This window comes from Gopherus evgoodei, chromosome 5 (assembly GCF_007399415.2).
Source record: "Gopherus evgoodei ecotype Sinaloan lineage chromosome 5, rGopEvg1_v1.p, whole genome shotgun sequence".
NCBI classification, from domain to species: domain Eukaryota; kingdom Metazoa; phylum Chordata; order Testudines; family Testudinidae; genus Gopherus; species Gopherus evgoodei.
The window spans coordinates 116,970,149-116,984,477 of NC_044326.1; the positions used below are offsets into that span (position 1 = coordinate 116,970,149).

The following is a 14,329-nucleotide window of genomic DNA, read 5'->3' on the forward strand; positions in this document are numbered from 1 at the left end:
AGTGCTTCTACTTCAAGACAGTTGATTTTTTTCAAGGTCATTAAAATTACAGTGTGTGTGTGCACACGTGTAATATAGGAGATGGCTGCATTGCTCAATATCTCCTTTTATTTAGACCAATGGTTGTCAAACTTTTTTCATTTGTGGACCCCTAAAAAATTTCAAATGAAGGTGTAGACCCATTTGGAAATCTTAGACATAGTCTACAGACCTCCAGAGGTCCCCAGACCACAGGCTGAAGATCACTGTTCTTTGGTAACAACAACCTTTTGCAGACCCCTTACACATAGTCTGCTGATCCCTAGGATTCTGCTGACAATAGGTCGGAAACTACTGATACAGATGGTATCTTTCAAGCATGTGGCAGAGACCACTGCTATGTCATGCTTTATGCAATGCCTGATTGGCTTATGCCTCAGGCTGTAATGTGACTCTGTGAATCCAAATTCCTATGCTACCTTTCTTCTCCACCCTGCTGTGTGTAAGAAAGATCGTCTTCTTTCTTAACACTATAAAAGACAATGAAAGAAATTTGCTGAAAGGAATTTAGAAGGAAATCTTTTTGTCTTGGCATGAAATACAGTAGTAAAAAGAATAGGTCTGATGATATCCATCTGTTGCAGGTTAAAATAGGTGGGAACCAGTTATGTAAATTGAGCTCCTATGGAGTGATGGAGAGCAATGGTGGTGGAAATAAATGGATCAATGTGATTAGTATTATTAAGCTGCATAAAAGCTGCCTTCAGGAGAATGGGCTTCACAGTCTTGATCCTAGAACGGCGATGGGAGTACATGGAAAATGTGTTTAATGTAAGTCTGAGATATTACAGCAAAACTTTAAGTAGCAGAGCATTCTTATGCCTATTCTTCTGCATCACTATGATCACAATAATTTCCTCCTGTGCTGGAAAATGTTACCAGTCAAAAACATACTAGTAGATTTTTTTTTATTTAGTCTTTCCCTTCAAATTGCACTTTCTGTTCTGCCTGCAGAAAGTATAAAATAGCAAGAATTACTTTCTCTTTCTTTAGGTCCCCAAATCTTCATACATGACCATAATCATACTGATTTAACCCTGCTGCTATAGCACTCCATTCTTCTCTCTCTGCTGACCGCTGTATTAATTGGCAATTGACTTAACTGCAGGTGCACACTGGTGCATCATTGTGTTTGTATCTGTTGACCAATTTGAATTCTGTGCTCTAATTAAAGACAAAGGGAGCAGGGCTAAAAGCATTTCATACTCCCTTGGGTTACTGTTGGACTTTAAATGTGAATATGTGAGCAAAAGCAGCGTAGGAGGGGAATGATGATGGTTGCAACATTATCTTGGATATAGATACTTCATCCCCTTTGGGTCCGTGGCCCAAGGTTAAGCATACCTGCAGCACTGGTTTCATGGAAAACATGTTAGGGCTGTCTGCAGTGCCACATTTACACACGCTGTTAATCATTGCACTCTACTCGTGTGTTCAAGCTGTTTTATTCATGCTCATCTCAGCTGATTACGGATATTTGATGGGGCCTTCTCTCTTCCAAATATTTTACAGGTTGTTTTGTGTGTGTGAGAGAGTCAGCCAGGCACATTCAAATAAGAGCCCAAATTCTAGTGAGATTTCTCTCTCAAAATGGAAACAACAGCAGAAGAGATGATTGGTTGCTTATGACCCAGGTGAAATGTTAGTAAACTACCTTAGAACCATCAGAGGTTCCTGGTGAAATGTTAGTAAACTATCTGATGTGGGTACATATGCAGAAAGAGGGATTCGGTGACTGGCAAATTGGTTGTACTTAGCTAGACTCTGTTCCTTTACCTACTATTATTAATTTTAACTAGCAGGATTTTTACTCTCTTCCTTCAAGCTAACCAATTTTTTACCTTTGGCAACTGTTGCAGTATTTTGCTCAGTCTGAGAAGTCTATTAGTCCTTTGTGCCAATTTTGTACTGTTCAGGATGTATATGAATCAATGAAGGTAAAATGTATGAACAATTTTCTTTGCACCATATTGTTACAGCTTCAGCATACAATGTGGATACCTTTGATTATATCAGTGCTGTATTCTCTTTAAAGCAGTAATTTGAGTTTTGTTTTTTTCCTCCTCTTTTCACAGTCTGACAGCAATGCAAGCTTTCTTCGAGCTGCCAGAGCTGGCAATCTGGACAAAGTAGTGGAATATCTGAAGGGTGGAATAGACATTAATACATGTAATCAGGTAAGAGAGACTGCATGGGCATGTGTTTGCTGTACTCAAGTATTGTATGTAACAGATAAGGACCCTGCAGATAGGAAAACCTTAAATGGTTTTATGGTTTAGATCACTTTAAGATCTTCACAGTCGAGTTCTGAGTCAGTTTGGGCTACATTTTCAGCTCTGGCCTTTGACTTGGAGCATCCACTTTTGCACAGCTGACTATGCCCACACACATATTTAACAGAACATCTCTATTTTAAGCAAACAAGCCTTTCTGAGCCCCTTATTCCTGGCAGTACCACAATTCAATCCACACTAAAAAAGTGCTTTCTGGCTAAATAAATTGGCTTTGTGTGTGGAGAAAAAAAAGTCATAATTAAATGTAAACCTTGGATTCCCAGTCATACTAGCTGGGAAGGGTTTGTTCCTGGGCAGTTCTTTCTCTTGGATGAGTGCTTTGCAGCTGGCTTATTACGTTTTTCTTCCAGCTCCTCCTCTCCTGGCCTATCTATTGTGGTAATAGAGTGTAATGAGGTTCAGTTTCCAAGCTTTAACAGTCCCCTATGCAAGCTACCACCACACTGCTATTTGTCCACTAGTTATCCCAATCCTCCTCCTCACACTTACTCATGCACTCACTCTTTTTCAGACAAATAAAAGGAACTGCTATTTTTCATGTTATATGCAGTGGTGTTTAAGGCATGTCTGTCCTAGGATATTACAGACATAAGGTCTTCAGGACCTGGAGAATCAAAAAAGAGCTCTCCAACCTGGAGACTCTCATTAATAACCAAACTCCCATACAAACGGACTTCACTAAAATAAGACAGAAGATCTACATTACTCACTTCACCTCTCTACAAAGGAAAAAAGACTGTAAGCTGTCTAAACTCCTACCTGCCTCATGGGGCCACAACCGTGGTATCCCCAACCCACCCAGCAATATCGTCAATCTATCCAACTACACACTCAGCCCAGAAGAAAAGTCTGTCCTATCTCGGGGACTCTCTTTCTGCCCTGCCACCCCCACCAACATGATACAGTTCTGCGGCGATCTGGAAGCCTGCTTTCGCCGTCTCCAACTCAAAGAATACTTCCAGGACAACACTGAACAGCACACTGATACACAGGTACCCTCCCACCAACAGCACAAGAAGAAGAACTCCACATGGACTCCTCCTGAGGGCCGAAATGACAGTCTGGACCTATACATTGAATGCTTCCGCCGACGTGCACAGGCAGAAATTGTGGAAAAACAACATCACTTGCCTCATAACCTAAGTCGTGCAGAACGCAATGCCATCCATGGCCTCAGAATACACCCTGACATTATCATCAAAGAGGCTGATAAAGGAGGTGCTGTTGTCATCATGAACAGGTCTGACTACCAAAAGGAGGCTGCCAGACAACTCTCCAACACCAAATTCTACAGGCCACTTCCCTCAGATCCCACTGAGGAATACACTAAGAAACTGCAACATCTACTCAGGACACTCCCTACACTAACACCGGAACAAATCAACATACCCTTAGAGCCCCGACCAGGGTTATTCTATCTACTACCCAAGATCCACAAACCCGGAAATCCTGGACACCCCATCATCTCGGGCATTGGCACTCTCACTGAAGGACTGTCTGGATATGTGGACTCTCTACTCAGACCCTATGCCATCAGCACTCCCAGCTATCTCTGTGACACCACTGATTTCCTGAGGAAACTACAGTGCATTGGTGACCTTCCAGAAAACACCATCCTAGCCACCATGGATGTAGAGGCTCTCTACACTAACATCCCACACACAGATGGAATACAAGCTGTCAGGAACAGTATCCCTGATGATGCCACAGCACAACTGGCTTCTGAGCTCTGTGCCTTTATCCTCACACACAACTATTTAAAATTTGATGACAATATATATCTCCAGTTCAGTGGTACCGCTATGGGCACCTGCATGGCCCCACAATATGCCAATATTTTTATGGCCGATCTGGAACAACGCTTTCTCAGCTCTCGTCCATTCATGCCCCTTCTCTACCTACGCCACATTAATGACATCTTCATCATCTGGACCGATGGGAAGGAGACTCTGGAAAAATTCCTCCATGATTTCAACAGCTTCCACCCCACCATCAGCCTCAGCCTGGACCAATCTACACGGGAGGTCCACTTCCTAGACACTACGGTGCAAATAAGTGATGGTCACATTACCACCACCCTATATCGAAAACCTACCGACCGCTATGCCTACCTTCATGCCTCCAGCTTCCATCCCGGGCACATCACACGATCCATTGTCTACAGCCAAGCACTGAGGTGTACAATCGCATCTGCTCTAACCCCTCAGACAGAGACCAACACCTACAAAATCTCCACCAAGCATTCTCAAAACTACAATACCCACATGAGGAAATAAGGAAACAGATCAACAGAGCCAGACATGTACCCAGAAGCCTCCTACTGCAAGACAAACCCAAGAAAGAAACCAACAGGACTCCACTGGCCATCACATACAGTCCCCAGCTAAAACCCCTCCAACGCATCATCAGGGATCTACAACCCATCCTGGACAACGATCTCACACTTTCACAGGCCTTGGGTGGCAGGCCAGTCCTCGCCCACAGGCAACCTGCCAACCTGAAACATATTCTCACCAGTAACTGCAGACCGCACCATAGTAACTCTAGCTCAGGAACCAATCCATGCAACAAACCTCGATGCCAACTCTGCCCACATATCTACACCAGCGACACCATCACAGGACCTAACCAGATCAGCCATGCCATCACCGGTTCATTCACCTGCACGTCCACCAATGTAATATATGCCAGCAATGCCCCTCTGCTATGTACATCGGCTAAACTGGACAGTCGCTATGGAAAAGGATAAACGGACACAAATCAGATATTAGGAATGGCAATATACAAAAACCTGTAGGAGAACACTTCAACCTCCCTGGCCACACTATAGCAGACCTTAAGGTGGCCATCCTGCAGCATTAAAACTTCAGGACCAGACTTCAAAGAGAAACTGCTGAGTTTCAGTTCATCTGCAAACTTGACACCATCAGCTCAGGATTAAACAAAGACTGTGAATGGCTTGCCAGCTACAAAACTAGTTTCTCCTCCCTTGGTTTTCACACCTCAACTGCTAGAACAGGGCCTCATCCTCCCTGATTGAACTAACCTCATTATCTCTAGCTTGCCTGCATATATATACCTGCCCCTGGAAATTTCCACTACATGCATCTGACGAAGTGGGTATTCACCCACGAAAGTTCATGCTCCAAAACGTCTGTTAGTCTATAAGGTGCCACAGGATTCTTTGCTGCTTTTACAGATCCAGACTAACACGGCTACCCCTCTGATATTTTATAATACAGTTATATTGTATACAATCTGTTGCTTATCACTTGAGGTTCAACCCCTCTGTTTTTATAGACCATTAAATGTTTAAAAGGGATTCTTCTGAGGGTTACTCCTCAAAGTAAAGTTTCTTCAGGTTTTGAGGAAGGTGACATGGAGTCTGGTGATGAAGGACGCTTCATGCTCTTCTCCCACTTGTTAGATTTTATCTTTATTTACCTAATATGTAAAAATGGACCTTCATTGTCTTTGCCTGAAGATGAGGCTGGTCATGGAATTAAATATACATTCTGCAGACCTGTTTACCAACTACCCCTGACATGCCTGATTTAATCATAATTCCAGTATGTCCATAACTCTTAACACACATTGTGTACATAACTCACCAAAGAATATTAATGATCAGTGATGATGTTAGTTTTCAAATGAGACTTCACAAGGTATATTTTATAAAGATTATTACAATGGTTTGTAGGATGTGAATACAGGGGTGCTTCTAGAAGGGTGGTTCTTTTCATCTATACTGGGTTTCTAATGCATCTTTAACTTCAATGGTTGTCATGTACTGGCGATGACCTCCTTGGTTGCTAGAGAGAGGGAAGCTCCTTTGAACATTTAATTCTCAAACTCTAACCTAACATCTAAAAAATTTCAGAAAGCATTTCTTTTGTAATTTTTGTAGTCAGTGCTTGACCCTCAAATAGTTTTATGTGGGTTCCAAAGCACTTCGTAATTTCAGGGCAGTTTTAAATAGATTCAAATGACGTAATGGGAGGGTTTACAACTATTGGTGCCACTTCTCCTTTGGGAACAATTGCTGGAAATGTGGACATGATTGTCCCACTATAAGAAAGATAAAACTCCAGTTAGAAAGTGTACATGCTCACAGTGGTAAACATTCTAGAGGTTCCATGCAATATATATACCTCTACCCTGATATAACGTGACCCAATATAACATGAATTCAGATATAATGTGGTAAAGCAGCACTCAGGCGGGGGTATGCACTCTGGCGGATCAGAGCAAGTTGGATATAATGCGGTTTCACCTATAACACGGTAAGATTTTTTGGTTCCCGAGAACAGCTTTATATGGGGGTAGAGGTGTAGTCTACACCGTGTAGATATTAGATATTCCTTTTTACTGTAGGAAAGCAGTATGATCAGCCACCTCCTTCTTCCTGGCCATCAAATATATCATCCCCCACAAAGCATCTGATTGCCATTGACCCAGAGTGCAGAAGTCTGAGGTTTCCCTGGCTGCTTCTGTGTGGTATCCGGCTGTAAGCAAACACTCAGTGGATTATTTTTAGCTGAAAGGCTTAAGTGTGTCCAAGCAGATTAAAATCTAGTAGCTCACAATCACCAACAATAAACAACGTCACTAGTGCCGAATGCCAATTAGTACTGTTGCTGTTATTAGAGACTCAAATGACTGGAAAGGGGCCAAATTTTTTGGATCTTCTTTGTTTTTGTTCACAAAATCTACAAAGGGTTGTAAATATGGAGTATATGAGAGTGGCCCATTTATCAAGTTTTAGTTTGTTTTTCCATCAGTGGTTGGTTTTCTTTACAAACTAAAACACTTGTACAATAAAATTAGCATAACGAATGTTGAGAGCTCGTTTTTCTCCTTGGGTTACTACTCATCTTGGAAATGCTGTTACTGCTGCAAAGGGTGCCACTGGTATGCACAGCATCCAGCCTGTGCTTTCCTACTATCACACACTGAAAGCCATTCTCTTAGACCAGTGGTCTCCAATCTTTTTGTGCCTAAGATCACTTTTTGATTCTTAAGGGCAACCCAGGATCTGGGCTCCCTCCTATTCACTCCATTCCCTCCCCCCGTCGCTCACTCTCCCCCCACCCTCATTCACTTTCACCGAGCTGGGGAAAGGGCTTGGGGTTCGGGAGGGGCAAGGGATGCAAGCTGTAGGAGGGAGTTTGGGTGCAGGAGGGGGCTCCGGGTTGGTGCAGAGTGGGGGGTTCAGGGTGGAGCTTGGGGTGCAGGGTGGGGGTATGGGGTGCTGGCTGTGGGAGGGGGCTCAGGGCTGGGGATTGGGGTGCGGCCTCCCACTGGGCAGCACTTACCTCCATCAGCACCCAATCGGCAATGGGCAGAGCGAGGCTAAGGCAGAGTCCTTGCCTACCCCAGCCCCACACCACTCCCTGAAGGGGCCAACGTGCTCCTGAGGCAGAGGGAGCATGTGGCTCTGTGCTCTGACCCTCTCTGCGAGCACCACCCCCGCAGCTCTCCTGGCCAATTGGAGCTGCGGGGGCAGTGCTCACAGGCAGATGCAGTGTGCAAAGAGAGACCCCTGCCCCCTACTCCCTCAGCCTGAGGGGCCACGCTGGCTGCTTCTGGGAGCAGCGTGGGGCCGGGGTAGGGAGTCTGCCTTGCCAGAGATCACGATCAACTGGGAGATCCTCTAGGATCGACCACTTGATTGCGACTGACCGGTTGGTGACCACTGTCTTAGACTTTGGGTTGGGTTTTTCATCAATAAGCCTGTTCCATGAACCCAGTTTGCATCAAAGAGTGACAGAAGACCTGATCTTGCTAACACCTACACACATGCTTAACTTTTTGCAGTTGAGAAGAGCAGTTTAATTTAGTGAGACTACTCATGCATATGGTTAAGCATGCATATAAATTGCAGGATCAATGCTCTTTTGGGACCAATACTGCAAGTCTAGCACCCGTGGATCTCCCACTGAAGTCAGTGACAGTTCCATGTACCAAGAACTTGCAAGATCCAGTCATGTATGTCTAACTTGCTGAGAACTTCTAATGAAATTTGGTAAATGTGACCCCTAAATTTGTACTGTGTCTGAGAGTTTTCAGGAAGGAAGTAAAATGCTTATGCTTCAACAGAAATTTCATCCAGCTCTGTTTAGGGACTAAAATCCTACAAGGTGAACTAAAATTCGGTGCACAGACTCCAACACAGGCTAAAAAAAAGAATAAAATAAAATAAAATCTACTTTTAGAATGATCAAAAGCAGCTGTCACATATTGGCCATAGCACTGGGTTCAACGTACTGCTGGCAGAACTCACACTGTGGTGGGTTCCCAGTGTCAGCAAATCTGCACAAAGCGGGAGTGCAGCCTTGCATATTGATGGGGCAGGCTAGGAAAGAGTCAGAGCCAGGTCACTGCTGAGATATTGTGATCCTCTCATCTCCCAGTAACCTTCTAATATCTCCTAAACAGCCTCACTAAAATCTCTTGTTCCCTAGTTGCTCTTATGCCAACATTCCGCCCAGAAAAAAAGTTGTTGTGATATACCATGGTTTTTGTAGAAAGCTCAGATAATTAAGGTTTTTAAGGAAAAAATTGTCAAAAGTCTAACTAAAATTTCACAGATGAGGCCATTATTTTGTTAGAATGGTTTTAAGAATGAGAACCAAAATAATCACATAGCTCTTTTAACTGCTTCAGAAAAGAATCTTGTCTGCCTAAGTAAAATAGCAGATGATTAAGTAGTCAAATGTCACATCAAAGTTTGAATAAAAAAGTGTGTGTGGAGGGGAGATCCTTCTGCACTTCAGAATATAATGTTGTGCACTCTGTGTTATTGAGAGCATAAAGAGAATTACTGAGTTCTTTTAAAAGTATTGTTTGAGGAGTTTCTAATTATTATTTTTTTAAAGAAACAGCTTGTTCCAGAGAATTGTCTGTATAAAGGTGGAACTGGGTGAATGCTGAAAAAAAATCTGCAATACTTTTAAAAATATTTTGGCTATGTCCTATCCCTTTAGTTACTTTTGAGAGGATTTATGAGAAGCAAATTCTAAATTCAAATATGTGCATCAGAAACCTGCTTCTCAGATTTACACTTATCCAATTGGAGAACTTTTGTTCTTTCAGATTCTTCCCATTTTAAGAGGAGCCATGTGTCTGTTTTGTAATGAATTATAATTAAGGAACTGAGATTCTGTGTAGAGACAACAAATAGACTGTACCGCCTAGGTCTGTGGTTCCTCATGAGAAGACATAAAGTACCACAAACATTAAGAAGTGGAATAATTGCTACTCAAATCTAATAGAGCATTTGGGAAAGATGGAAACACTTTTCGAAAGACCATGATAGTAGCACTGCAACTACATCAAGATGAGAGTGCAATATTTTATGATTTTTGACAATGGTTAGACAAAACTCTTTTATAAAAGAATGTTAATGATATTAGGTGAAGCATTGGATCCATTAATCGTTGACAGTGGAAAAAGCAGGTACAGTGTGACCTGTACATGTAAAATAGAGAAGTCAAAATAAACACTGCATAATTTCACAGTTGTTTGAAATAGATTTATGACTCCTGTGCAATACATTGTGATGACACCAACTTTCAGCATCAGTGGCTTGGGACTGGTGTCAGGGTCTAAACTAGGTTTATACCCACACATGCCATAAAACAGCAATGGTCAATTATTGTGCAAAGTGTTACATGTATTAACATGGTCTGATTCAGTAAGTCAGTTGAAAAATCGTTCCCAGAGAGTAGTTATCAGTAGTTCCCAATCATGCTGGAAGGGCACAATGAGTGGGGTCCCGCAGGGACTGGTTCTGGGTCTGGTTCTGTTCAGTATCTTCATCAATGATTTAGATAATGGCATAGAGAGTACATTTATAAAGTTTGTGGACGATACCAAGCTGGGAGGGGTTGCAAGTGCTTTGGAGGATAGGATTAAATTTAAAATGATCTGGACAAACTGGACAAATGGTCTGAAGTAAATAGGATGAAATTCAGTAAAAACAAATGCAAAGTACTCCTCTTAAGAAGGAACGATCAGTTGCACGCATACAAAATGCGAAATGACTGCCTAGGAAGGAGTACTGCAGAAAGGGATCTGGGAGTCATAGTGGATCACAAGCTAAATATGAGTCAACAGTGTAACACTGTTGCAAAAAAAGCAAATATTCTGGGATGTATTAGCAGGAGTGTTGTAAGATTGGAGATTTTTAGGAGCAGGTTGGACAAACACCTGTCAGGGATGGTCTAGATAATACTTTGTCCTGCCTTGACTGCAGGGGAATGGACTAGATGACCTCTTGAGGTCCCTTCCAGTTCTATGATTCTATGAAGTCATTTTTCTGATATTGGCAGGAAATAGTTTAGGAATTTTCTATAAAATGTCAAGTATCTTAAGTGCTTGGAAGGCAATTAGTAAAGATTAAGACAGCAGGCTTATAGGCCTATTATTAAATTGAATGTATTTGATTAGCATATTGTTTGGATTCTCATAGTTGCCAAAAGCTATGGAACTGTTTCTCCATGCACTGGGTAATTTGTATCCTCAAGATAGTCTGTCATGTGGCTTTGAGCCTTTCAACTACAAAGAATTAACTGTGACAGGCTTCCTGTGTGATCAGGAGTAAAGATTATCATTTCCCACTTTTAGCTTCTTGGCCATGGTCATCTGACAATGTGTGTTCCCTCTTCTGTCCACAGAGATTTCCACTGTGAGCATGAGTGGTAGTTTATCTTCTTTAAACCAATCGTCTGGTCTATGTTCTTCTAGTTCTGGTTTTGAAACAAAATTGCTTGTTTCCATCCTAATTCACCCTGGAATGGATTTGTACATCATTTACTAGGGATAGAAGAACCAGCCTGAACCACATCCATCTTCCTGAATGGACTAGGCCTAGACAAATTTTAATATTTGGGAGTTGGTTCAAATAAATTTATTACTACTTTGATAATCCTTCTGGTGGTAGCTCATGGCACTCTATTATGTGAGGCACTGTACAAACAGCACAGAAGACATTTCTGACCAGAAGAACGTACCATCTTACTAGACACGACAGACGGACATAGACAAATAGTAAAGAGGTAAATTGCCTAAAGTTAGCACGATCCACTCTCAAAACAACCACATCTCCTACCCACCTCTCAGTCCAGTGAGGAATCAAACTCTTTACAGCTCTTATTCACCTCACATCTTCCTTGCACCCTACTTTGCTCCCACAGAAAAACATTCAGGTGAAACTTTGGTTCTGTTGAAGTCAGTGGCCAGTATCACCCTCAGCCTCACCCTGGTTGAAGGGCTTGAAGAAGAAAAATCCACAAGTGTCTGAATAAGGGGCATGACCTGGGTCTTCTTGGATGCTCCCAGGCAATTTCTTCCTGTCCCCTTCATATGTTTGAAAGTGGCATTTGGCAGTGTGCCAACCCCAAGCATTCAAACATTATGAGTTAGGTCCCAAAACTCATAAGATTGGCTTTAAAATCATGACATTTGAAAAAACCTTTGTATTTGCTTTGAGGTATTTTGAACCTTTGGGAGTCACATTTTTTAAGTTTTCCTCTGCAACCAGGAGGGCTAGAAAATCACTTTTCTTTTTAAAATGAGATCTGAGATTCCTGAGTAATTGCATGACTTTTGAGAAGCTGGGCTTCAAGAAAAACACCAAATATTGTGAGACTAGCAATAAAATTGCAGAAGTTGGCAACATTGTGCAGTGGACTCATTCCCAGTGAAATCCCCTTCTCGTGAGATGGTTTCATCATTCTCCCTCGTTCTCTCTTGCTCTATTCAGGGGAAATATTGTATTCTGGCAAATTGAATCTCTCTGAAGAGCTCTCTCATTTTAAGTCTCATGTAGTACTGGAGCTTGAATTTTTGACATAAGCTTCTTTCATTGTATCAGGACCTCCAGAATAGTCCTGAAAGGAGAACTCTTCACATGAATCTTTCCCTCTGTGGATCTCTGCTTTCCTGTTCCATTTAATTAAAGAAGGTGCTTTTTGGATGCCAGCCAGCCTCTCTTCTGAGTATGTTGGACTTTACCAGCTGACCTTTTGCTGTTTCCACTGCTCATTCATTTTATACTGACTTGCACAGTATGCAGTCAGATGTAAAGAAGACCAACAGTTACATTAAATGGGCAGAGTAAGTGGGGAGAGACATGGTCAACTGGTCTAAGCACAGGATTGATCCACTCACTTCTGTGTTCTGATCTGAGCTCTGACACTTACCCATTTACAGTAGTCCTCTTGATTGAAACAACAGGTTGGAGCGCTATAGATTTACTCCCAAGCTTGCTGCACCAAGTCTCTCTGTAGACATGCCCTCATTCTCTCTCTCTCTGTTCATAAGACTCTGAAAAACTCACCATTTGCAACATGATGATGGGCTGGTGTTAAAGCCATTAACTAGATTCTTGAGGTTAAGAAAGACAAGGAATAAATGCTAGAATTGTGCTATTGCCTAGGTTACAAGGCAAGTTCTGGTAGACCACAACTTCTAAATTTGTATCTTTTAATTATTCTGTTTGATTTCTAATTGAAGCCATTTGATTGTAAATGGTCAGATTCTGCCATCCTTGCCCAATGGTGAGTAGTAGCTTTTGAGGCAAGTAATCCTAAATTTGACAGAACTAGACTCAAAGGGAATAAGCAGCTGTGGCCTAACATGTGGCAGACTTGTAATGTGGGGGGAGACAATACACTGTTTACCATATTTGCTGCATAATAGGAATGGATAGGACCACTGCTACTTTCAATTAACTCACTGTTGTTCAGTGGTGTCATTTCCTAGCATCACCATGCTCTTGTCAGTCATCCTACTCTCTCAGGTGCTTTTCTTAAATTATCTGTTTGCTCTCTTCAGTCATACCAAGAATAAAACGTTTCCTGTGAGTCTCTTCAATGACGGAAGTCATTCTTAGCTAGTGAAACAATCCTCTGAGGGGCCAATTCCTGGGCCTTGCACACAGCTAAAATGAAAGAAATGTGCTTAGTGGATTTCTTTAGGGTCAGAAGGGATAGAATCCTGCTCTTTCAGACTAGGGAACAGTACGGGAGTCATTCTGCAGCTGCTACTGCAGCCTTGCTGGTTCAGCAGCTGTTTAGCTGTCACTCTGCATGCAGTTCAGATGGTGTATTTATATAGTCATGGATCTATGTGCTATATGCAAGCCCCCAACCTACTTGGGAAAAGGGTGTGCCCCCTTGTGCACATTGGACAAGAAGGTGTACATTTGACTTTAGGGAGAAAAGTCTGTGTACTGCTTTGAAAATATAGTGTCACGTCAAATGCACTGGAGCTCCACATTTGCCTTTTCCTTCCTTTAGAATGGTATGCTTTTTTCTTGGACTAAGAAATAATTCTTATATGTCTATGCCCACTATCTTTTTGCACTGCCAACATATATACCACATTTAGGATGATGGCTTTTAAAGATGAACCGTTCATTTTCTATTCTCTATGAAAAAATAGCAGTCTACAGTATATCCATAACCTGCTAATAAGCTACATATACTTTTTTGTTCACATTTATTATCGTGTTTAGTTTGCATGTAATATATTCACATACTGTCAATCTATTTTCCGTTGTGCCCATTATTAAAAGTAAAATATGTTTTCAGTAGGATGGATTCCTAATAAATATTATCTGCTATTTGAGTGCATTTAGAGCACAATTTGGTAGCACAAGCCTTGCTCAGTTATGTGCAATAAACTGGAGCATAATAGTCGCTTTGCTAACTTCAAAGTGTCCTATTACTCTAATGGAGCCTGAAGGAAATTCTTTCTGTGTCTGGAGTGTCTTGTACTGCTTGGGGAATGCTGGCACTGTTTATATAGGGAGGACTCTGATGGAGAGCAAGAGGTATCTCTGTCTCCAGATCATCCAGGAGGAAATGCAGGAAAGGTGGGGTGGCTTGTTTGAGGTTTTTTTGAGTGTAGATCTCAGAGTTGAGCAGATCTCTTGTAACTATAAGGTCTGCTGTGCAGGGAGAGGTTGGGTAAACTGAAGCATGGGAAAC

The 14,329-nt window shown here is 42.0% G+C and overlaps 1 protein-coding gene across 23 annotated transcripts in view; it reads left to right on the plus strand.

The window, feature by feature from the left end:
* The window catches only part of ANK2 (ankyrin 2), a 598,819-nt gene that overhangs the window by 379,044 nt on the left and 205,446 nt on the right, over positions 1–14,329 (plus strand). For all 23 annotated transcript variants that reach the window (XM_030564737.1, XM_030564739.1, XM_030564736.1 and 20 more), the window contains one exon: positions 2,115–2,216. In XM_030564737.1, coding sequence (XP_030420597.1) covers positions 2,115–2,216 — 102 coding nt within the window. The remainder of the gene's footprint in view (positions 1–2,114; positions 2,217–14,329) is intronic.